The sequence below is a fragment of the Dermacentor andersoni genome, chromosome 8 (assembly GCF_023375885.2).
Source record: "Dermacentor andersoni chromosome 8, qqDerAnde1_hic_scaffold, whole genome shotgun sequence".
In the NCBI taxonomy this organism is placed as follows: Eukaryota; Metazoa; Arthropoda; class Arachnida; order Ixodida; family Ixodidae; genus Dermacentor; species Dermacentor andersoni.
In genome coordinates this window covers 153,194,621-153,219,260 of record NC_092821.1, presented here as the reverse complement: position 1 = coordinate 153,219,260, position 24,640 = coordinate 153,194,621, and the positions used below count along the sequence as shown (strand labels likewise).

Sequence of the window (24,640 nt, the reverse complement as noted above, 5' to 3'; positions counted from 1 at the left end):
GGCAGTCCGATGCGCAGCAGCCAGTTCGCTCGTATGCTGCCTTGCAGAGGGACACGATGTCGCAGCTTGACATATTGCCAGTCGCTACGTTTGCAGTCCACAAAGCAACAAAGTCGAATCATAGTGCTCGTGAAAAGACTGAGACCGACTCTGACGGCGGAGCTCTCGTCAAAATGGAGTACGTTGTAACACAAGCAGACGACACTTGCTGTGTGCCGGAAGTGCTTAATTGTATTGAAAAATTGTTCTTGTGCATTCTCTTTATGTTACTTTCTGTTTATAAAAACAAATGAACTAACATTCCAACTATTACGAAGATCATTTGTTTACCATAATGTTGGAAAAATTATTGATCACGCGCCCTGGTCAGCCAATCGGATAGCTCGCCCCACTGACGTCATATGGGTGATTTTCGTCATATGGGTAGGGGCGGCTTAAAATTCCGCCGAGCAGCGTGCTCCGATCGGCAGCGATGTGCATTTTTAAAACCTTATAATAAATTACACGCTTTACGCGGAGCACTTAGATGTGTCAATTAATGATCAGAAGGACCTGCTCTAACGACTCAGTACCTTTGTAGAAAATCGTCAAAATCGTTTCAGGGTCCCTTTAAAGGCCCGTGCGCAACGACTGGGCCAGTATTGCACACGAAGGTAAGGTCAGGGCAGGTGTCACGAGATACGCTGTTGCCTATCCGAGTGGGGTGCTCTGGGTCGGTAAGCAGTGTGTATCTCATGTTACAGATGGCCAGGGTTGCCGTTGGGAATTTTTCAAAAAGAGCCAGAACTGAGGCTAAAAGTAGCCAACAGTAGTCACGCCACCTGGTCTTGGCGCCAAATTTGTAGCCAAGTAGAAAAGTACCATTATTATAAGCAACTTTTATTAATGAACAATAAATAATATCATTTTGAATCAACACAAGAACACAGAGTAAATAAAGAGCAAGGAAATTTGGTTCTCTTGCTTGGCCTTCAAGCATCAGGTACGTTGCAAATAAATAAAAGTTCAGTCCGCGTAGTTTATCTAGAGTAGATAGTGTTCATGCCGGAGTAATTTTGGCACATTCTATTCAACAACTCAGCAGGAACGTCAAACGATGATGCTGTTTTTTCTTGAAGTCGTAGCCCAAATTTGATTCGCAGAATCGCCATGAGCAAGTCCAGCTTCATTTTGTTACGGATCTCTGTTTTCGTCAAGTTCACGCAAGAGAACACGCGCTCTGCATCAGCGTTAGAAATTGGAAGGGTCAAAATTTTCAGTGCTCCTTGCGCCAGGTGTTGAAAAGGGCATTCGCCGCAAGGGTCCTTGTACGATGCCGCTGCGTGCCAGAAAGTCAAACATGATGCGCGATCAAGTGCACCGCTAACACTCTGCAGCTGGCGTATTTCAGACTCCAGTTCGATTGAGGAACATCCAAAAAAATGCAGCGGTAGCTTCATTATGCATTCACGGCTCTTAGCACTTTCTATGCCATCGGGATTTATGGCACACAGTCTTCGAAGTGCAGAGGAGGCATTTGGAAGTCGCTGCTGCAGTCTCATCGCCATTTGCCTCAAGAATTGGAAACAGCGCTCCCTCACGGCCCGTTGGTCTTCAATAGGGACTAGTAAAATCTTCTCTCTGAAGACGTCACCTAGGTCCACTACCTCTGGTTGCAGGAAAATCGACTTCATTTTTGCCAGGTCTAGCGACAGCAGACTTGCCGTTGTGTTGTGCCTCAAAACTGATGGATTCAAAATCCGCCTAAGAATTTCCAAATACAAATTTTCTAGCTCTTGGAAGACAACCAGTGGGTCAGTTGTGTTTGTTTGGAACATTTTGTTCACTCGCCTAACGTTACGGAGAACTGAGGCAAGAAACACGAGGTAAACATAATTTTTTCTGTCTCGATACATCTCTCGTAAAATGCGCACGTTGTAGCTGCGATCTTCTGCTTTCTCAAAAAACTCTTCGAGAGACTGGTACTGCGCCAAAATTCTTTCTATAGAGTCTGCAATAGCAAGCCATCTCGTCTGCGAAAGCGACAGAATCTTGGGCGGTGGATTTGCACTTTCATCTTCCACTGTCATACTGGCATACAGTCTCTTATAAGCATCTTGCCGGCAGCTGCTGTGTGCAAAGTAGTTGTAGGTTTCTCGCACTAAGTGCTCAACCGCAGAAGGAATCGCCTCCATCGACTTGGATGCCACAAGGTCCAGGCTGTGGCAAGAGCATTTGATCAGAATCAAGTCTTTGTTGTCCTCACTAAGACGACTGAACAGAGAATTGTGTTTGCCGCACATGGCATTTGCACCATCGGTGCAGAGTCCGAGACAGTTCTTGATCGATAGGCCGTGCTTGTCCAACGTCTTCAATACCGTGTCGTGAAGCGTTTCTGCCGTTCCATCAGACAGCTCTACGAGATCAAGAAGGGTGGTTGCAATCCTGTTTTCTTCTAAACTCAGAAACCGCACAACCATGCAAAGTTGCTTTGTCGTGGATACATCGGTTGATTCATCCACCATTAGAGAATAGCTGGAGCCGTTCAGTTGTTTGTCCATGTTTTCCGTGAAGTACGGGAAGAGAACATTCGTAATTATAGCCGTGCACTTCGTTCTGTGCAGATCAAAATCATTGAATTCGGAATGCAGAATCTCACCAAGTTCGTCGACAGCATTTATGGAAGTGTGCACTGCAGTGTACAAGGCGATCCTTAACTCTCGGCGAGCCTTTTCATAGTACGTTCGACTCGAAGACGCTAGAAGCTGCGGCAGTTTTTGTTGCGAACTTGGGATTACTGCGCACTCGCGGTGCTTTTTGGTTTCTGCGTGCTTCAACAGATCACTGTAGTGGGGTCGAATGTTGCAATTGCAGTACTTGCAGTGAGCAGTCGTTCCGCCGTCACGTGACGAAATCCATCTTGTAACGCATGGTAATATGCATATTAGATACTAAGCGGCATGCGACTAAACGCCTAAAGAATAGTTTCCGTTTTGCTTACCGCTCAGTTTCTTGTCCTTTCTCCATTCTTCTCGAAACGTGCGCTTTGCTCTTGCGTCTTTTCCCATGGTAGACGCCGGTGTCGGCAAGCCGAAGGCACAAAAACAGAAGCTTTGTCGCCTTGGGGTACACAAGTGTTATTTCACCTGTACTGCTCGTTCCTCTCTGGTGTCATGCCGTGCACACGGCTGCACCTAAACGCATGGTTTCGGATGCATGACCCTAACGGAGAAAGTACTCTAGATTAGTGTTATTTTCTCCAGATGGAGCGCAGCGTCCTTGCGGCCTTTGCTTCGCCGTGCGCTAGAATTAGCGTTATTTTCTCCAGATGGCGCGCAACGTCCTCACGGGCTTTGCTTCGACGTGCGCCCATCACCCAGAGTCCGTGCGTCTGCGCACCCGCGTCTGCTAGTTGGTCTCTATGTGCGCACCGCCGGCGGAGAGAATATATGCGTACAGGACGCGCGCGCTATGGCGCGCGCGCGTCAAGGCGACCGGAACAGCCATGAGGAGAGCAAAGCATTAAAAATAATTGTTCTTCTTTGTTCTTGCTTGCTATTGTATATGCAATTGCAAAAAAAAATGGCTAGTGAATGCGCCAAAATAGAAGTTCAAAGTAGCCAGAAAGTAGCCAAGGAGCCAACGTGAAATTTTCATCGCCAGACGGGGTCGAAAAGTAGCCAATTTGGCGCAAAGTAGCCACCAACGGCAACCCTGCAGATGGCATTCCATAGGCGGGTCCCTTCAGCCTGCGATTTAACGTAACCCCATGCAGTATGCGGAGCCGGCCATCACACAAACCCATCCAAACCTACCAACTTCTGTTAGTAGGTGCTGAAAACAGTGCGTTCGCGAACGGGGGGAACTGTATGCATTGAGTATATAAACAGACTCTCGCTGCGTTTACCTTGCGTAATTATTTCCAATATCTGGTGAGGAATGTCCATGTTAGTTGTATGCATGCGACATGTAACATGTTTCGAAACTAAGGCTCCCACAAGAGGAGAGACACCCGAGAGCGTGCTGTAGCTGGATAAAGAAGGGGTGCAATTGACTTCCTGTAAGAGGTTGACATCGGGATGGTTCGTGGATGTGACGATATACTGCTGTAGTGAACCTCGTTTTCGGCGGAATCCCCTACAATTCCACTGCCACAACACTAGTTGCTCCGCGTTACGCGGCGCCATCATCATCGCGAGAGGAAGCAGGCGGTCATGCATATAGGGATGCGGGCGCCGGGTGCCCACATTTGAAGGTTGCGGCCGAGAGCCTTGGTCGGAAAGCGCGCTTTCGTTGTTACCGCTAAGCTCAGGAACTTGCACGCGTGCGAAAGTGCACTCTATACATGATTTCACTTGCTCCGTAACCCCTATTTGATGGGCCTCCATTTGGCGTTCTATCCTGTCCAGAGCCACCTGCATACTAGTGCTCATGTCTGCCACCAGCGCGTCCATTTGTTTTTGCAGGCGCTCACAGCGCGCCTCCATGTCACGGCGTAGGCAGGCTATTTCTATTAGAGGATCGGGATTTGATAACGAATTGGTAATAGTGGAAGGGGTAGGGAGAGATTTACGGGGCGGAGCGAGCTGTGGGGGACCCTCCGCCCGACCTACCTCCCGAGGCGCCTCCATTGCTGTTTTCTTCTCCGGGTCCGCTGCACCCCTGAAGGGACCAGGGTCACCTTGGCTGGGGCGTTGGTCTGCAGGGCCTTCTTGTAGGGTTGTTGGGAAGATGGGGAAGGAGGGCGCTTCTCTGGGAGGCGCACCGATGCCTCGCGGGATCGGGACCGAGACTTGGAGCGGGTCCGGAACTTGCGAGGGGATCTCGAACGGGTCTCCGACCGGTCTTGTCTGGTCTCCTTTGTTGGGGCGCGCGACGTTCGGGTCTCCGCCGTATCTGTGGTACCATGGTCGGGTCGCTGGAGGGTTGGAGTTCACGCTGCTCTTTCTCGAAAGCTTTCCGCACCCAAGTTTTGTTCAGTGTCTGCCTAGCACGCCGCGGGCAGTTTGGATCCGCTGTAGGGTGGGTCCCGTCACAGGATCTGCAGTGTGGGGTGCACGGATGTGACGGGGAGGGGTTGTCAGTCCCGCACGTCGCGCAAATGACCACGTGCGGCGTAGGACAGTAGACAGTTTTAGTTGCACGTACGTAGAGGCTTTGCGTACGTAGAGCTTCTACGTGTAAGCAGTGCGCATGTGTAGAACGTAGCGGCCGCGCGCTGGTCTCACGGTCGTACGTGAGATTCAATTCTTTGCGCGCGTTTCTTGCGCACGTAGACAGCTTCGCGCGGGAGTTTCGCGAGATCACGAACAAGCGATAGCGGGCCATGCGCGCGCAGACCGCTTGCATCGAAACACGGCGACAGTATTAAATTGGCTACCGCCGTGTTCACATTTCCCGATAGATGGGGCTACGTGGTCCCTGTTGGTAAACCTGTTGGCGCGCGTCGCGTACGTGTAAAAAAAAAAAATGCGTTTCAGATAGCGTGCACGTCAGGTTCGTAGGCTTTTCACGTTTGCGTACGTGAAGTCTCTACGTACGTGTAACTAAAACTGTCTAGTAATCAGCCCAATGGCCGAGCTTGTGACATATCTTGCAGACCAGTTGGCGGGGTCGATGGGGGTAGCAGCGGAGTTCTGCACCATGGAAACGCACGTAGCGAGGTAAGAGGAAGCTTTAGCTCGAGTGCTCCTATCTAAATACATGTAAAAGGAGAATTCGTTTTTCTCGGCAACCACTGCTCCAAATTTGACGGGGTTTGCTGCATTTAAAAGAAAAACTGAAAATCTAGTGACTGTTGGTTTCTAATTTCCGATTTAGGTCGACAATTTTTTATAAAAATTTGGCGAAAATCGCAAATTTTCAGAAAACGAAACTATCAAGTTTACAACTCCGTAACTCAGCAAGAAAAAACGATATCGCAATTCTGTGAATTGTACCTGATAGCACATCTAAAGCGGACAAAATTGATATGTTACACATGAACCTCAAAAAATGGTGTAATGTGTAATTACAACTTTTGCAGAACCCTCGTAAACAACGTAACAAATTCACGTAAGATGTAAACTGACATATCAAATTTGTCCGCCTTGAATGGTCTAATGGATGCCACTTACAGAACCACGATATCTGTTCTTGATGCAGCTATTAGTTTGTAAACTTCGTGCTTCTATTTTCTTCATACGTATGAATTTTTGAAAATCCTTTTAACAAAATTCAAGCCCTAAATCAAAATTCCGCTTCGAACAGTCACTAGAATTTAACTTTCTCTCTCAAATGCAACAAATTTCATTAAAATCGTTTCAGGGGTTATCTCAGGAAAACGTTTTTGCGTTTTTACATGTATTTGAATAGGCCGCATCGGAGTTGGGCCCGAGCTAAAGCTTCCTCTTAAGTCCTTCAAATGTTACCAACGCAACGTCGGTTTGACCCATCATTCGTGCTTGAAGTATTTGAGTTCCAGGAGCCAAAAGCTCATCCACTAGCTTGGAAGACGGTGTACCGGGCAAAAGACCAGGAACAAGTCCCTTGCATGAGTTGTCTGGGGCCGCAAAATATGTTGTGATGGGATAGACCCGCTGACCAAGGTTCAGCTCCCTCACCTTGTACAATGCGTCGGCTACGTGTGACTGGGGTGTGCTGATGATTGCCAAGTTCTGCTGAGGTCGCAGTCGGAATATGATGTCCGGACGATCGTCGGTGGTCAAGCCGGCTGCACTCCATGGAGCACTGGCGAGTTCTGGGCGCGTCCACTTATCGAGGCAAAGTCCTCCGTGAGGCCGCAGAATTATCTTTTCGTCGTGCAAAGGAAGTTGAGGCAGGTTCTGATTCCGACTGCGCTTGCGTACGGTAGGCTGGGAGGCGTCCCGAATGCCCAAGATGTTCTCGGAGGGTTGCGTCTTAGCGTGCGTTTGACGGATGCGTCGCTTATGTATGACTGTCTTCCAACAGCCACCTGTGTCGTCGTCAGTTTTGTCGTCGTAAATGTTCGGGGTAGCATCCTTCTCCATCCTTTCCCCCTCTCGTTGTTGGGAGGGAAAATTGGCGACGATGGGATCGGCGGCCACTCCCGCGGTATCCACCTCGGGCGTCTTCGTTGTTGTCGAGGAACGCGCGGCGGCGTTCTCCGTCGCGCCGATTCGGAAAGCATAGAGAAAGCAGTCCAAAAAGTGGAAGGGACTTGGAAGCGGAAGGAACTGGAAGCGGGTAGCACTGCAGGCGAAAGTCGACGATTTGGTCAAGGTGGAGGCGGCCCTAGGCCGCGCAATTAGTAAGGACCGTGGCCGAGCTTGGGGAATTAAGAGAGGGAAAGGAGCGCCGAACTGGAAAGGCGGCTCGATGCGCTTGAGGCGCTGGCAACGGAGAATGACTGGTCAGGACATCAAGCCGGTGGCAATAGCTCAGAAAGTAGGGTAGACCCTACAGGCGAAGTGGGAGGCAGAGCAAGCGGTTGTCGGCTCGCCGCCGGTGAATCGGCGTAGTTACAGCGAAGCAGCGCAACACGCCCCGAGTTGAGGCGACGCTGCAGCCACAGGGGTGCCAGCGGGCGCGAAGAGAAGCGTGCGTCTATTTGTCGTACAAAAATCCCTCACGTGACCTGATCCTAGGTGCCTAGGGACAGCATCATTTAGGGATTTTTGAGAAGGCACGATGCTGGCGCCGAGCGACGCCGTGGCGTGTTCGTCCTCGGCGTGATCGTTTTCTGGACCGCGCGTTGTTCAACATTGCTCATGTAATCGTGCGTGCGTTGCTTATGTGTTGGTTGTAGGTTCTGTGTTACTTGGTGGAAAGCCGTGAGTAGTGGCGGTGCGGCAATGCGGCTTTGGCCTCGATGAGCTCTGGCACTACAGAATCTGCGTTGTGTGACCCGTGCTTTCTTGAGAACCCGGCGGTTGTGACAATTGAAATATCCAAGTGGATTAGCGCCTCGGCAGCGAAGTTCTGCGAACCGCGATGTGGCGTCGCCGTGTCCGACTTTGCTTAACGGACATCAAGGGATGTGCTGCTCGCTGCAAGTCATGTAAATGCAACTGCGTCGACCGCCCGCTGTTCAGCGCTGAATGTGTGTTTGGTGTGCTGTGCTTGAAACGAGTGGTGCAGCCGTGCAGCGGGGGTGTTTGGAGGAGCAGAGTGGCTTAGGGTTTGCGCGTTCAAAGACATGTGCTCCCGTCTTGGTCTCATTAGCGGCTGTCGCGGGATTGTGGTGTGCTAGCTCCTTGCCTAGTATGAAGTTTACGACGCTAATACACAGCATGTTCACGTTTTTCCGCGCTATATGTCATTTGCATGATGGCCGAGTTGAAAACGAGACATGTAGTGTTCTTTGCGTTTGTGTGTTGTAAATTACTTTCTATTGTGGAAGTTCTGGGAGTCTTATTACGCAAGGAGTGCGAACGTAAACATAAACACATATGTGTGTCTGAAATTTTGAATTACCCATAATACCCTTTACGACTGATAAGTGGGCTACACGGCCTGTGTGAATCAGCTACCGTATGTTGCGACGCTCTTTCGTGTGGTAGAATGATGCATGGTGCGCGTTTATTTCTGTACTGTTGTAAAAACCATTTGTTTAGTCACTCAATACAAATGTACGGCTTCTTCGCCGCAGTACAGCTTAGTTACTTATTTATTATTTATTTACAAAATACTGCAGACCAGATCGGTCCAAGGAGGAGAGGGTACATACATTTGTTAGTAAGCACTATGCCTTAGGATCAGCAACAATGGGGAAGTTATAATTTACATCCAGAAAATATAACAAAACTAAACAAGGTTACAAAGCAAATACAATTTGTTAGAGTACGTGCCCCAAACACAGGTACATAGACAAAAAAGCACACTACACACAGTTAATAAGTAATCATCATTTCTAACCATGCATATAGATACTTATATACAGGCTCTCAAGAAGTTGAAGAAAGGAGAGGTGAGTCATGAGGCAGGGAATTCCAGTCGGATATTGTTTTAGGGAAAAATGAATGTTTGAAGAAATTCGTGCGGGCAAATATTGGCGTGATGCTATGGCTATTTTTATGTCGTGAGGGCCTGGTTGTGTCCCTTTCAAAGTAATCCTGTGGCTGAATGCCTAGTTTTTGAAAATACAAGGAGTGAAAAAAGCGCAGCCGGGAGCCTTTCTTCTTTCAGCCAATGGCTCAAGGGCTGCCTGATGTAACATGGCGGACGGAGAGTCCCTTCTCTTATAGCGGTTATATATAAACCTTACTGCTAATCTCTGGATTTTTTCTAGTTTATCTATGTTGATTGTGGTGTGTGGGTCCCATACTATGCTGGCGTATTCAAGAGTAGGTCTAACAATTGATTTGTAAGCTTGAAGTCTAAGTACGCTTGAAGAATTGCCTAATTTATATTTTAAGAGACCTAGCTTTTTTCTTGCAGAGGAGCAGATGTTGGAGATATGGGATGACCATTTAAGATCAGATGTTAAAGTCACGCCCAGGTATCTGTATTCTTCCACTTGACTAATTATGTTGTCCCCAATGCCATACGTAAATTTCATTTTGTTGATCTTATTTGTAGCACATAAAAACGGTTTTATCATAATTAATTGTCATATCCCACTTGTTACACCAGTCTGCAAGGAGCTGTAAGTTCGAATTTAGGACAAGTTGATCAGATACAGAATGAATGCTTTTGAAGATAATGCAGTCATTGGCGAATAACCTGGCCGACGTGCTTAGTTCCAGAATACCTAACAGGTCGTTAATATATATATTAAATAAAACAGGCCCCAAGACTGAGCCCTGAGGAACACCAGAGTGAACATCTAAGAAGCGGGAGCAGTTGCCATCAATTTCCACATATTGTTTTTTATTTTGTATATATGACATAACCCAAGCGATGATACAGGAAGGGATACCCATTTCTTTCATTTTGGTTATTAATTCGGAGTGAGGAACTCTATGAAACGCCTTGGAGAAATCCATGAAAATTATATCTACCTGACCACCACTGTCGAGAGTTTTTGTTAGATTATGTACGGTATCAATTAGTTGTGTAGTAGTGGAAAAACGTTGCCAGAAGCCATGTTGCCTGTTGCTAATTATTTTATTCGTGTCTAAAAAGCTGTTAAGGTATTTGAGTATAATATGCTCTATTAGTTTGCAAGGAATAGAGGTGAGAGATATAGGGCGGTAATGATTGATTTCCGATGGATTTCCTTTCTTTAATACGGGTGCAACACGCCAGTCATGGGGTATGAGGCCTGACTCTACAGATTTTTGAAAGATTACGATGAGAAATCTGGCCAGAATTTCTGCATACCTTTTTAAGAATGCTGCGGGAATGTTATCAGGGCCGGCTAATTTTTTTGGATCCAATCGCAATAGAAGTTCGGTAACACCTTCCAAAGAGATGGTAGTGGTGCTTGCGCCATCACTAACTGACGTGTTATTAATCCTTGCATCAGCACTGGAAAATACGCTTTGAAAATGGAGGTTGAACCTGTCTGCCATTTGCTTTTTGTCCGTGACAACTTCCCCGTCAACCGTTACTTGGTCTAACTTTTTATTGTCCTTATTCGAAAGGTACTGCCAGAATTTTCGAGGATTTTCCGTTGCAAAACGACCAAGTGTCTCCGAAAAATACCTGTCTCTTGCTTTTTGCAGTTTATGCTTGAGGGAGGTGCTTAATTCTGTAATTAGTGACGCATTTTTATTCTTTTTCTTCCTGCAACGCTTGATCTTCCGTTTTAATTGTATTAGTTCTCGGGTTAACCAAGGGTTTGTTCTCCCTAGTTTCTTTACTTTTTCCGGTACAAAGTTTCGTATGCAGTAATCGCAGAGGTATTTAAACCTCGCCCACAACGCATTTACGTCGTCCTCACAAAACGATAAGAGGGCATCTTGCAGAAAATACGCGGTGAAGCATACTAGAAGTGGGAGGGGGCCGCTATCAGCCAGCATAGTATGTCCACATAGGTGACCTGAGAGGCGGCGGGTGCGCGAGTGTATAATAAAAGAACTCTTATGATGTCCAGTGACAGTGGAGATCATTAACTGTAGCACCAAAGTAGTGGACCACTACCAGAACAAAGGCATGTAGTATGCACATCTCAATTCTTGTGCTTATGCCAGTCTTATCTTTTACAGCAATAGCTGCTATGGGCTAACTCCCCTGGTTGTTCTGATGTCTACTGGTGTTGTCACTGGAATTCCCGAATTTCTTGCTAGAATATTGCAAATAAAGTTCTCATTGTGCTGCAAGGATTCAAACATACGATCAAAAGAGTGGCAGTCCACAATTCTACATTTCAGCCACTCTGCTGAAGGTACAGTTGTGGTGAATACTGATCCCGGAGAGCGTGATCTAGCCAACAGGTGCCTAGATTGGCTAACACCTGCTCAATGTCTGCATACTGTATATAGAGCTGGCATCCACACCTTCAAGTTCTTGCACATCACCTTCCCACTTGTGAAGGCAGTCCTATGTTAAGTTTTCTTCTTGCATGTGATGACAATGATTGGGTGCATCTGCTTCATTAATCTTCTTCTAGTGCTTGGCTTCTCAGATTTACTGGATGGAGCTGTTGGTGTCTTGTTTTCCTCAAGCAAAGCGCGAGACATAGCAATGCGTAGCCCAAATATAGATTTGAGAAAACCAAAACGAATTCAGCAGTAAGAAGCTAAAGGGTTGTTTTGGTGTAGATCAGTGGCCAAGTCCGGATATGAAAGAGGAGGAAGAAAAGCCGAGTCTTTCCACTTCAACACTGAGGCACAACTCCCACAAATAAATAGGACTCTTACTTATTTTACTTTTTTAAGGAGATTACCGACTTGCATTGGCAAGTGTTCACAACACTTCAGCAAACACTGCATGAAGTAAGCTTCCTGTGCATATTTCACCAGCTACTGCATCATTGTTTCACATTATGAGTGAAACTGCAATTTTCTTTATGCCACAACTTGCCCAATTTTGTGTTTTGCAGTGGGATGTTAGCAGTGCTAATAAGGCACCTAAATACTCCCATGAATAGTCATACATAGAAAAAAGAGAAAGCAGTGGCTTTTTGTGCGTAGACTATGCATACACCTGGTGCTCTTATGGTCATTTTTTCCCTATCCGCTCAGCCATTCTAAACAAGAAAAGTTTATACACAATTAGTTTATATACAGACCACAACTAAACCACAGGTATCGTTGGTAAGCAAAGTATATTTATTCGGTGACATTTTCTGCAGCCCTGCTATTGAGCTTTCCTTCCTTCCTTTTCAGCTGTGCAGGTTCACTAAGAAGTGATGATACAGTTTGACAATTTTAATCATTGAAAGACTTAGCGAAACCTTTTTCGGGTTGTTTTTTCTTGGTTTCAGACTCTGCACATTGCATTTTAAGGCATGTTTTCTGTGTTTGTTGCTTTTTCTTTATGGGTAGGGCATGTCAACATTTTTTACACCATTTCAAGTATGTGGTGCCATAGACTGTTCTTAGATGAAGTCTTGCCCTTTCATTCTGTACAATATGATGTCGGTTTTTTGTGTCCAAGGCCGTTTTACAGCGTGATTGTAGCATTTTGCTAAGTTTTGCCTCTGTCACCCAAGCTTGAAAGATTGCTACCCACTGGTGGTGGCATGACACATGCCACGTTTCTTTTTCAATAAAAGGAAGTCTGTCACTTATCCTGTGCACTGGTTGCCTTTTGTCTCTTTGAATTGCAATTTGTTGCCTATATTTGCTCTTTTGTTGCATTTCAGATTAGGAATGGCTATCATAATTGACATTTAACCATATTGCACACAATGTGGATGATATATAATTGCAATATATGGCCACCATAAATATAATAGAAGTTAATAATTCAAGAATAGTGCCTTTGCATGGTGGTCCAGCCATGAATTGTGGCTATAAGGTACCAGCGCTGCAGATAGCACTGCTTGTGCAGAATATAGTGCAGCTCTACTACTTTCAACCATCATTGTTTTTATCTGCATTTCTATAGCTCCAGTTTCTGTGAACAATACACATCCGGTGGAAGGGTGGCTTGCACCTGCAGTTGGGTCCAATGAATAGCCAAATTTCTGCCCGTTTTCATGTTATTAGCATATTAGTAAAGGCAGTCGTTTTTATAGTAGCCTGTTTGCCCAGTGTAGAAGCCGCTGCAGGGTGTCAGGATCTCATACACATCTTCAGCTTTGCAGGGGACACAGCATCTGGCACATAGTTTGTCACAGGCCATGTATTCGGGGCAAGTTGAGTTCACTCACTAGCAAAGGGAGAACCAAGCTTGTCGGATATGAAGTAAACCGCCTGTATACTCAGTGGCCTTCATTTCGTGTGACATATGTGGTTATAGCGACCCTTGCTTTAAGCACTTCTTGTCTAGCAGCGGTCGTTTGCTTTTTGAAACACTCAGGATAGCTTTCAGTAAGCTGGACAGGAATAACACTGAGAAACCAGCAGATGTTAATTGTCGCACTTATCATGCGAAGCTTCATACAGTATGATGAGGGCGTAAATAAATGCGGGTGTTCCTCAAGGCCTTGTAGCACATGTTACGAGTTTGGAGCAACATGATGTATAGCACTTTTTTGATCGCATGCTATAGGTTTAGCAGGTGTGGCCATGGTTGAAGTGCAGTGCAAGGTCAAGAAAACAGATATCTATGAGCAGCACCCTGGTAAGGAGACTCTGGGAAAACTAGTGGGAAGCCTGTTGAACATCTGGTTGACCCACTTGCTGGCTCCACCAGGCAAAGCATGATAAAGAGAAGGAAGTCATCAACACATCAGAAGGTTTTTACATATTAACACTGTGCTGAGGTCATAACATGCCAACAAGTCTTAGTGCGCAGGCTATGCACGACCAACTACATATGCCTTCTGTTCGGACATTGCTCATTGTAACTAACAAGGATGGAGTGGACAAAAAAAGAACAGCAGCTCCATTAATTTAGTTTCACTGGTATCGACAGTGTTTTGTAAGCGTACATTGCCATACTCCCCAATGCCTTCTTGGGTGACATCAGCAAAGACCAGCTTGAGGCAAGGGGTAATAGACGTCTTTACAAGCTAAAAATGCATGAATGCACGGAGAGCACATTGTGTCCAAAAAGTAGGCACTTCACAGGGGCACTGGAGAAGGAACAGGTTATTAACAGTGGGCAAAGACAAGCTACTAAACACCCAACACTGTTGCCATGTAACGACCTCTGAAACAATCCCTCTTAAAGAGGAAATCATCTTTGTGTATCCATAAAGAGGGCAGATGGGCAAAGCCCCTTCAGTAATGCTGCCAGCTTCAAAAGCCTATTTTGCACTCCTTCTTAAGACTTTGCTGGGTGCAAGCATTCTACTGTCCAAAAGCTATCATTGAGAGCACTGTTGGTTTGGTGGCAATAAAGTTCAGAAGCAATTGCAACAAACCTCCCTTCCTAGTTGGCCTGGATGCTCACGGTGCTTATGAAGCAGCACCATGAGGCAAGCAAGGTGAATGGATGCCTCCAAGCCCTTGTTCGTTTATCACACTGTTATGTTAGCAACAACCATGAGACTTGAAACCAACAAGCTCAAGCTCAGCACTCGCATGGTTACTGCGGAGGATTCATAAAAAGCACAAAAACAGAAAACTCAAGGGAAAGGATAAAGCACCATTTAACACTTAGTATTGCTACTGCCCACCCCTTTCTTTTATTTTGTCTGGTCGTGCTACATCTTTTTACTATATATGGGCATGAACTTAGGTGATGTTCCCAATCAGTGTCCAATATTTATATGCACTATGTGCTGGTTCAATGATGTTCGAAACACTGCAATGGAAGCTTCAAGTAGAAAAGGTGCCTGGTAGAAAAAAGAAGCTGTGCTGCAACCATCTTGGCAACATCTGGTCCCCTTAATAAAAATTGTGCTTTCATATCAACTTGAGCCCTCCAGTTTAGAGTAAAGTACCAGTGCGCTTATGAACAATGAATCAATTCTCAAAGAGCATGTGCAGTCCAGCCAAAAGCAGGGGCAAGAATCCGCATTGTGCTCCTGCATTGAAGGTGAATAACACGTACCTAATGGCGAATGTGCTTTAGTAAGCTTCATTGCAATATTAATTTGTAATGTACAAAGAATTGTCAATGAAGCTTACCACGAGCACAGATGCACTTGCAAATTATGTCACAATTGAAAGTAATGAGCACAGTGTAAACCTATGTGCCCTTTCCACTCTTAGTACGCTTTACTGCACGATTCTTATTTACAACCCTGTATTGCGGTGTAGCAAGCTACAAAAGAAACGTTGCATAATTAGGCCTTTTACGATTATCTTTCTCGCAATACACTATTATGTCGCGGTGAAGCCTAAGCAATGTACTGCGGTGAAGCATACTAAAAGTGAAAAGGGCCCACTGTCACTGGACATAATAAGACTTCTTTAATTATACACTCGCGCACCCGCCGCCTCTCAGGTCACCTAAGTGGACATACTATGCTGGCTGATAGCGGCCCTCCCTCCCACATTTAGTATGCTTCACCGCGTAACTAAGCTGTACTGCGGCGAAGAAGCCGTACATTTGTGTTGAGTGAATAAACAAGTGGTTTTTTACAACAGTAAGAAATAAACGCGCACCATGCATCAGTCTACCACACGGAAGAGCGTCGCAATATACGGTAGCTGATTCACACAGGCCGTGTAGCCCACTTATCAGTCGTAAAGGGTATTATGGGTAATTCAAAATTTCAGACACACATATGTGTTTGTTTACGTTCGCACTCCTTGCGTAATAAGACTCCCAGAACTTCCACAATAGAAAGTAATTTACAACACACAAACGCAAAGAACACTACATGTCTCGTTTTCAACTCGGCCGTCATGCAAATGACATATAGCGCGGAAAAACGTGAATATGCTGTGTATTAGCGTCGTAAACTTCATACTAGGCAAGGAGCTAGCACACCACAATCCCGCGACAGCCGCTAATGAGACCAAGACGGGAGCACATGTCTTTGAACGCGCAAAACCTAAGCCACTCTGCTCCTCCAAACACCCCCGCTGCCCGGCTGCACCACTCGTTTCAAGCACAGCACACCAAACACACATTCAGCGCTGAACAGCGGGCGGTCGACGCAGTTGCATTTACATGACTTGCAGCGAGCAGCACATCCCTCGATGTCCGTTAAGCAAAGTCGGACACGGCGACGCCACATCGCGGTTCGCAGAACTTCGCTGCCGAGGCGCTAATCCACTTGGATATTTCAATTGTCACCACCGCCGGGTTCTCAAGAAAGCACGGGTCACACAACGCAGATTCTGTAGTGCCAGAGCTCATCGAGGCCAAAGCCGCATTGCCGCACCGCCACTACTCACGGCTTTCCACCAAGTAACACAGAACCTACAACCAACACATAAGCAACGCACGCACGATTACATGAGCAATGTTGAACAACGCGCGGTCCAGAAAACGATCACGCCGAGGACGAACACGCCACGGCGTCGCTCGGCGCCAGCATCGTGCCTTCTCAAAAATCCCTAAATGATGCTGTCCCTAGGCACCTAGGATCAGGTCACGTGAGGGATTTTTGTACGACAAATAGACGCACGCCGAAGAGAAGCGCAGCGGACACATGCTGGCGGCGAACGGTTCGCACGCAGAAGGGTCCTGGTAATAGGGGACTCCAACTTGGGGAGGGCTGAAGTTCGAAGGCGTGATGGCGAGAGTGAAGGTGGACGGGCGAGTGCAGGTGGAGGCGCAAGCGGGGAACGGCATGGCTGAAGCGATGACCAAGGCGGGGAAGTGGTAGGGGACAGCACGGAGGTCGACAGCTTGGTCATTATGCATGCTGGGCTCAATGACGTGCTTAAGGGGAGAAGCCAGGACCTTGAGAGGCACATTGAAACTGGGCTCTTTAAGCTTAGAGAGGCCTCTGGGAGGGTACATATGACCATATGCACTATCCCAGAGGTCCAGGGCCAGACTCACAAGATAGAAAGGAGGGTGGTTGAGTCCAATCAGGTCATTAGGAGTCTGAGCCGACGACTCGGGTACAGCGTGATGGAGGTCAACAGGGACGTGTACGGAGCCGGCTCCCAGCCTTTTGTACAGGATGGCATTCACTACAGTGGTGCCACTGGCAAAAGAATAAGGGGCAGGATGGGTTGCCAGGCAATAGCTTTTTTTAGGCGGGCCCAGAGCCCTGAAGGAACCAGTGTAGGCGTGGACGATTTGAGGCAGGAGCTACAAACAAGCAAGCATCGGTACTGTAGGAGAGGCAACAGAAGTAAGCACCAGAGCCAAATTAAGTCATAGGGTTTCTTAACATGCAAGGTGGCAGAAATAGGCTAAAATGGGAGGAAATCGAAGAGCAACTAAGGCAGGAGAAGTTAATGGTTTATGGGTTTGTAGAGACACATCTTAGGGACATAGAACAACCGCTCTGTAACCCTGATTATGCATGCAAATACTGCAACAAAGTGCAGGGTAGCAGAAAGGGCGGGGTAATTGGAGCACTCATTCATAAAAATACAAATTGGCAAAGGGTCAAATAGGAATGCAAGGAGTATTTATGGCTAAAAGGAAAAGTAGTAGGGGAGAAAATACTTCTAGGCTTTGTATACCTTTGGACAGGATCAAATGCTAAAGAGGAAAGCAAAAAAATGTTGAACTGTATAGCAGTGGACATCAATGAGCTAGGAAAAGGATGTGAGATAAATGTTTTAGGAGACATGAATGCGCATGTTGAAGATATGGATGGGTACACAGACGCCACAGGTAACATGCTGCTGGATATGTGTGAGAGGCATAACTTAGTTGTCTGCAACTCTACCAAGAAGTGTGACGCGATCGTAACATGGGAGGTAGGGAGTCGACACTCGACAATAGATTATGCGTTAATGCCACATAGGATGTACGATAGATAGCAAGTGGAAATAGCAGCCAAACAAATTGAGGAGGAAATATCAGAGGGTACTGAAACTGATTGGGCTTACCCAAAGTTAACGAGTCTATTTGAACTTGAGCTAGGTAAGGTGCGAGTCAGAAGAACAGGGTAAGGGATACGAAAACTCAAGAGCTGCTGGGATGAAGAGGTTAAGAAGGCCATAAAGAAACATCAGGAAGCCTCCAGGGAACACAGGTATTCCAAAAGTAAGGGAGAACCTGAAGCACAGCTAGAGAGAAAATGGGAAAAATACATAAAATGGAGAAGGGAAGCATCCTATTTGGTCAACGAGAAAATTAAGACAAAAGGGTCCCAATGGCTGTCAGAAGTAAGCAATAAAAAAGATAAACAGGCAGCTAGAAATTTCTGCCAACATCTGAACTCCTTGGGTAATAGGAGAAGCCTAGAGCAGAGGTATACAGTAACAGCTCAAGGTACTCGGTTAGAAGGAGAGGAGGCAATGGAGCATATAGGAACCATGATGAGGGAAAAATTTACAGAACAGAGAACTGTTACATGCAGTATATCGGAGAGGGATAGCCCGGTCAATCCACTGCTTTCGCTTGGACAAAGAGAGTGGGAAAGGGCCGAGAAGAGGGTACCAAGTAGCACATTGGCAGGCCCGGATGGTATTCCAATTATGTTAATAAAGAAATTGGGCCTGAAATCTAAGAAAGCATTAAGCAAGGTGGTGAGCAAAATGTTAATGCATGGTAAAGTACCTGACGAATGAAGGCTAAGTAGGATGAGAATGATATATAAGGAAAAGGGGGACAAAGCTGACATAAATAACTACCGGCCTATAACAGTGACGCCGGTGGTTTACAAGGTGGTTATGCAGATTATAAAGGACAAACTGCAGGCATGGGTAGGGAACGAAGGGGTGCTTGGAGAGCTACAAAATGGGTTCCGGAAGCATAGGAGGCTAGAAGACAATCTGTTCTCACTGACACAGTGCATTGAAATAGCTGAAAAGTAACACAGACCCCTATGGTTGGCTTTTTTTGGACATCAAGGGAGCCTATGACTGTATTTCAAGAGGGAAGTTGTGGAGCATTCTGGAAACTTTAGGAGTGCAGGATGGAATAAGCAATTTCTTAAAGGATAGCTATAAATGTAACCGGGTGATTATACAATGGTAAAAGCAGGTTTCGGAGACTGTAATGATTCGGCGAGGGCTTAGGCAGGGGTGTCAATTGTCACCTCTGTTGTTAGATACCTATGCTGTACCTACAAAGATTAGAGGCCAAAATACAGCAAAGCGGACTCGGCTTCAACCTATCATTTTTCAAACAAGGAAAATTGATTGAACAGTCATTGCCAGGACTTATGTATGCAGATGATATTGTATTAATGGCTGACAATACAGAAGATCTGCAGGGATTGATGGACATATGTGGTACAGAAGGAGACAGATTAGGCTTGAAGTTTAGCAAAGAAAAATCAGCAGTCATGATTTTTAATGATAACATTTGCGGTGAGCATAGGATACAGGAGGCCCCGCTTGAGATAGTCGATAAGTACAAGTATCTTGGGGTGTAGATAAATAGTAGAATTGAGTATCTGACAGAGTACGAAAAATATGTAACGACTAAAGGTAACAGACGTGCAGCGATTATGAAGAGTAGGGCACTGTGGAACTACAATAGGTATGAGGTAGTATACGAGGGATATGGAAGTGGGTAATGGTTCTGGGCCTGACTTTTGCCAATGCAGTTTTATGTATGAGAGCAGAGACCCGGGCACAGTTGGAAACTAGGCAACGTGGTGTGGGTAGGCTCACTCTGGGAGCACATGGCAAGACACCAAATCTTGGGGTGCAGGGGGATCTGGGATGGTCTTCTTTTGAGGGCAGAGAGGCTAGTAGCAAGATAGCATTTGAGGAGCGATTGAGAAAAATGGGGGAAATGCGGTGGGCTAGGAAGGTTTTCAATTACTTATACACGAGGAATGTTGACACAAGGTGGAGGAAGCAAACTAGAAAATTGTCAAGCAAATACTTGTGCAGCAGTGGGGGGACAGGTAAGGAATCATCTGTCAAGAAAAAGGTTAAGGAGACAGAGAGGGGTATGTGGAAAACGGAGATGCAAACCAAATCAGCATTAGAGACATGCAGGACGTTTAAGCAAGAACTAGCCAAAGAAAATATTTACGATAACTCTAAGGGAAGTTCATTGTTGTTTGAGGCCAGGACAGGTGTACTGCGGACTAAAACGTACCAAGCCAGATACTAGGAGATAGACTTGTAGTGCGGGGAGTGTGGAGAGGAGGAGGAAACTGCTGAACTATTCAAAGCTTTGGGTTTTAAGGACAGTGAAGGTAAAATAGACTTTGAACAGGTAGAAATAACTGAACGGAGGCTACCTGATTGGTGGATAATATCAACGCAAAAGTAAAGGAGTAAATACATAGATATGCATGCATATAGTATCATTCAAGGCTAGGCAGCACGCGCCACCGCCGCCCGATTCAAAGGGTTGAGCCTCCTTCATCCATCCATCCATCCATCCATAGTACCCCAATTGAAAAGGTTTCCCCGTAAACGTATCATCTCCCGCTAGAGGTGCCGTAAGCGCAATTTTAACCTACAAACTTTCTTCAACAATAAACGAAGCGTTTTTGTTACATGACAAAGAGTACAAAATTATTATTCCTAATTTTACATTGTACTCTTTATTACCAACTTTGTCGTTTTTTGTTATAAATGCAAAATAGCGTTAGCAATGTGTTCAATGGGGCTGGTTGGTTCATCTTTAAAATAAAAACAGGACAGCGCAACACACGACGAGCTAAAGCCCCTCAAACTTCGTAGAGTAGCAACACTCTCCTTCTCCACCTTCACTCCTCCTAGTTTCTCCTCTCACGCTCCCTCCTCGACTGTGGCGCCACCTACACTGCTCAAGCGTAGCAACGGCGGCAACATGCGCTCCTCGCCACTCCGTAGACGCTTCTCGAGCAAAAATGGCGATGAAGCAAGGCGCGAGGGCCCACGTGATACTATTAGGCCAATAGCGATGCAGCGCTGGCCTCGACCAGAGCGTGCGAGGAGGAGGCGGCATTCTTCAAAGCGTAGCACTACTTAACGAAGTTCAAGGGGCTTTAGGACGAGCGAGTAAAGAGCACAGGACAGAGCGCTGTCCGTGGCTGTCCATCATCGACCTCCCACGTGACCTCTGGCACGGATTTAAAATTTTTACCGGTATGTTCGCTTGCACGGCAGGTACGGAGTCTTTGGTTCGTACATCGGTTGCTTATTTTGTGCTAAAACCAGTTTATTGCACTTCGATACCTCGCTTTATTTAACTTGGGTTGGAAGCCCGAAAGATAAGTTTCAGTCGTGAGCCATGTGGAATACGTCTGCATCGAAATGGGAGCCGGATCCTGCTGCGACTGGGGACGGCAATACCGGTGAGTCGTTTAACATCGCTGCTTCAATCGCTATGTAATATATTCATCTCGTTAACTTACAGACGGAGACAAGTTAACGAACTAGATGCTGCATTACACATGGGCAGTCAGGACCCTCTGTTGCTGTTTCCAAAATAGGCTTTCAATTGCGAGGCCATCAATATATGCACATTCACGAAAGAGAAAGCGATATCGGAATGCGCGTCATATTTTGCATCTCGTAGCCGTAGCCATGGGTGACTGAGTAGCCTTATCAATATATTTTTTTTTAGAGTCCACCGGCAACTTCTTTCCTCCACAAAACCGAATAACCCTTTGATAAACTGAAGCTGAAGTACTGAATTTAATGTATTTATCAGTTGCACGCATAATAATTCACCCATATTTCGGGCCTGTTGGTTGCAAATGTTCTTGCTGTTCAGTTTGACTTACCTGAGGACATTTATTTTTGCAATAGTGAAGCGGTGCATCACATTCATGCAGAAAAAGAATGCATCATTTCTAATAGCTTCATGTCTTTCATGCATTTGTTTGTGAAACCAGCAGTGTGATCTCTCCTAGTGTATAAATGAGCACACAAATGTTTTCATTTGTGATCTTAATACTTATAATAAGCTGTTGACATGTATTGTAGTTAGACAGACATCAATTTTATGGAGAGTAGCAATATATAATTACCACGCTGTTAAGCACCCTAAAACAAACAGTTCTATTGCACTACATCTGCAGGCTTGGAGTGATGCCTGACACCAGCGAAAGATGCCGAGAGTGAGTGGGGCTATACTAATCCACGTACAACTAAATTAGGAAGGCCCACTAAGCTGAACAAGGACACTCCCTCACCAGAACAGAAATTGGCCTCCCTGGTGCAGTATTCGGCCACAACTGCATGCGCCCAAGCACAGGATCCGAGGCCCTTCCACACTGTGACGAAAAATTCTATCCCAATCTTTACAGGCTCATTAAAATATAATACTCCCAGTCACCACTACCTGTGTTCAACAATGTCTGAGGAATGTTTGACAGGGTTCGTGCTCGGAGACCTAATTATCAGCGCTTCTGACGTGATCGACCATTTTGGTAAAAATCACCACCTTTTCGATTTCATCATCTAACTTTTCAAATTTTATTGTAAGTTTGTCAGTGTATGCCTAATACAAACATACATATATGGTCTAGACATTAGTATTCTATTTTGTCCTTTGTTACCTTTACTATAGTACAAAGTGTAGTAACATGACGGCATGACAGTGTGCCATCTTTTGTTCAGTCAACAGTCAATTGTTGATATGTTTATTTGCCCACCAACATTGCATTTCACTGACTTTACTGCCATTCAATAACATCTGCTCTGTGGAAAGCACTGCTTTCTGCCCATCATGCATTGCCTCCACATGGAGAAAGCATTGGATCCGATTCTCTTTACCGCGGACCTTTGCCTCTTTTGGCACTACCCCCTAAATCCCTTGGCCACCCTCTTGGTTTGAATCAGCATTCAATCTTTACTTAACCGCAAGTTTACTGATGACATGTATGCTTGACTAAGCAGCTAGAAATAGAATGAAAGAAATGTGCAACAAGGTCAACGCTCAACAGCAGTGCAATATAGATGCTCCACTGAGTGTACTTGTAGTTATGGTATGAGCAGAGAAAACCAACAAAGAAAGTTAATTGAAGAAGTTTACTAAAGTTGCACGTTGGGCTTGTTGGTATATCATGATGGAGGAGAAAGGCATAGCGCATCAGAAACGGGACAAAAGAACACAGATGACACACACGCTTGGCGCTAACTTTCAAGTATTTATTGCGGGATCACAGCGTACATATATACCCTTCTCCTGCATGCATTAGAACATGTGCTCCAAGCAACCTGATAGCGTCTCTGGCGGCAGAATGGGAAATCTGTGTTAAAGAATCATGCCAAGTGCATGAACTTCACCTCTTTTTGTGATAATCAGATGGATGGTTTGTTGATACAAGACCCACTGAAAGTGGCGATGAGATATGCTTCAATGATGAGCCTGGTCATTTCGTTAAAGCGTTTTCCTAGGATCACTGTACCTTTAAAGAGAGGCCGGCAGGGGCACATTTTCCAGTGCTGTGTAAGAAAACCATCGACCTGCTCTTTGCTTAGATTTCTATTATGCGCTCTTAGCCTATCATTAAGGCATCATCCGGTCTGGCCGATGTAGCACCCTCTGCTGTGTTACAGGTCTGACCGCCGCCTTGGTCAGGTGCTCCACAGCTGCTGGGGACTGAGGGCCATGGGTTAATTGTAGGAACAGTGTTAAAAAGCCCCTCCTATTACCTTTTTTCACACAGTACGAACAACACAGTCCTTGCACATTAAGTCACAATGTTTATAAAGTTCGTAAAGTTAACAACAGTTTCATTGTTTCATTAGTAAAGTTCGTTTCAGCATTTTTACAAACCGAGAACCACCATAACATTCGAGGACAGAATGATTACCACTTACTTTAACTCTTAGAAGTTGCCAGTAAGTGTGTCAAGAGTTCAAAAAAGAATTACGCATGCAGCTTCACTCCATACATATCTTTCGCCCCACTATAGTGTGCTCCGCCATTGTGAGAAGAGTTCCGTGACACAAGGACTACAGTGCAGCCAATTTTAAATCACTGCGATAACTTGTGCAAGCTTTCAACTTCCATAGGTGTCAAACAATACTGGAAAAAAAAGAAAAAGTAAGCGGACCTTTCCTTGAAACAGTATCTATTTTTTGCACACATCGGGCACAGGAATTACTTGTGAAAGCTTTTGCCAGATCCTCTGCCTTTTATTATGACACACAGCAGTAAATCATAATGCCATCTCTAACATTAGGCTATCTGTAGTCAACTAAAAAAAAAGCTAGTTTATCGTATGAATCTTTTAAACATTCTTTTTTCATTATCTTACAGAGGCAAGGAGGAAAAGTTATGCCGTCTGCCACCTGTACTCATTGTTTACCTTTCCTGCACCACTCCTCCTACTCTAATCTCACTATTCAAATGCAAGACATTCACAAATTTTGTTTTCTTTTTATATGTATTTGTTTTTATCTATTCACCACCAATACAAGCACTTTGTGTCTGCTGAAACAGCAGCACGAGTGTTGGGACAGATCGCAGAAGCAGAGAACAGTGAACAGGTTATAACTAGCGTCACTCTGTCCATACATTCAGTCCCTAGTGGCAAAAGGGTTGAACTAACAAAATGGTTGAGGCATAGCGGAGAAGAGACATCTGTACAGGTCTGAAGTTCAGTAGGTCGTGGTGAAGGGTCAATTGCTGTGGACAAGTCCAGAGCAGTCCAGAGATTCCCGACTTGGGCGTTGATTGTCAGGCACTAATCTGCTGGTTACTCGATTCACTAGGT

General features: G+C 45.6%; 1 protein-coding gene across 1 annotated transcript in view; it reads right to left on the bottom strand.

Annotated features, from left to right (window-relative positions):
* LOC126525903 (pentatricopeptide repeat-containing protein 1, mitochondrial) overlaps positions 1–7,437 on the bottom strand; it is a 79,608-nt gene extending 72,171 nt beyond the window's left edge. The window contains exon 1 of the mRNA XM_055067707.2: positions 6,582–7,437. Within this exon, the coding sequence (XP_054923682.1) occupies positions 6,582–6,989 (408 nt within the window). The 5' untranslated portion in view covers positions 6,990–7,437. The remainder of the gene's footprint in view (positions 1–6,581) is intronic.
* Positions 7,438–24,640: the final 17,203 nt, after the last annotated feature.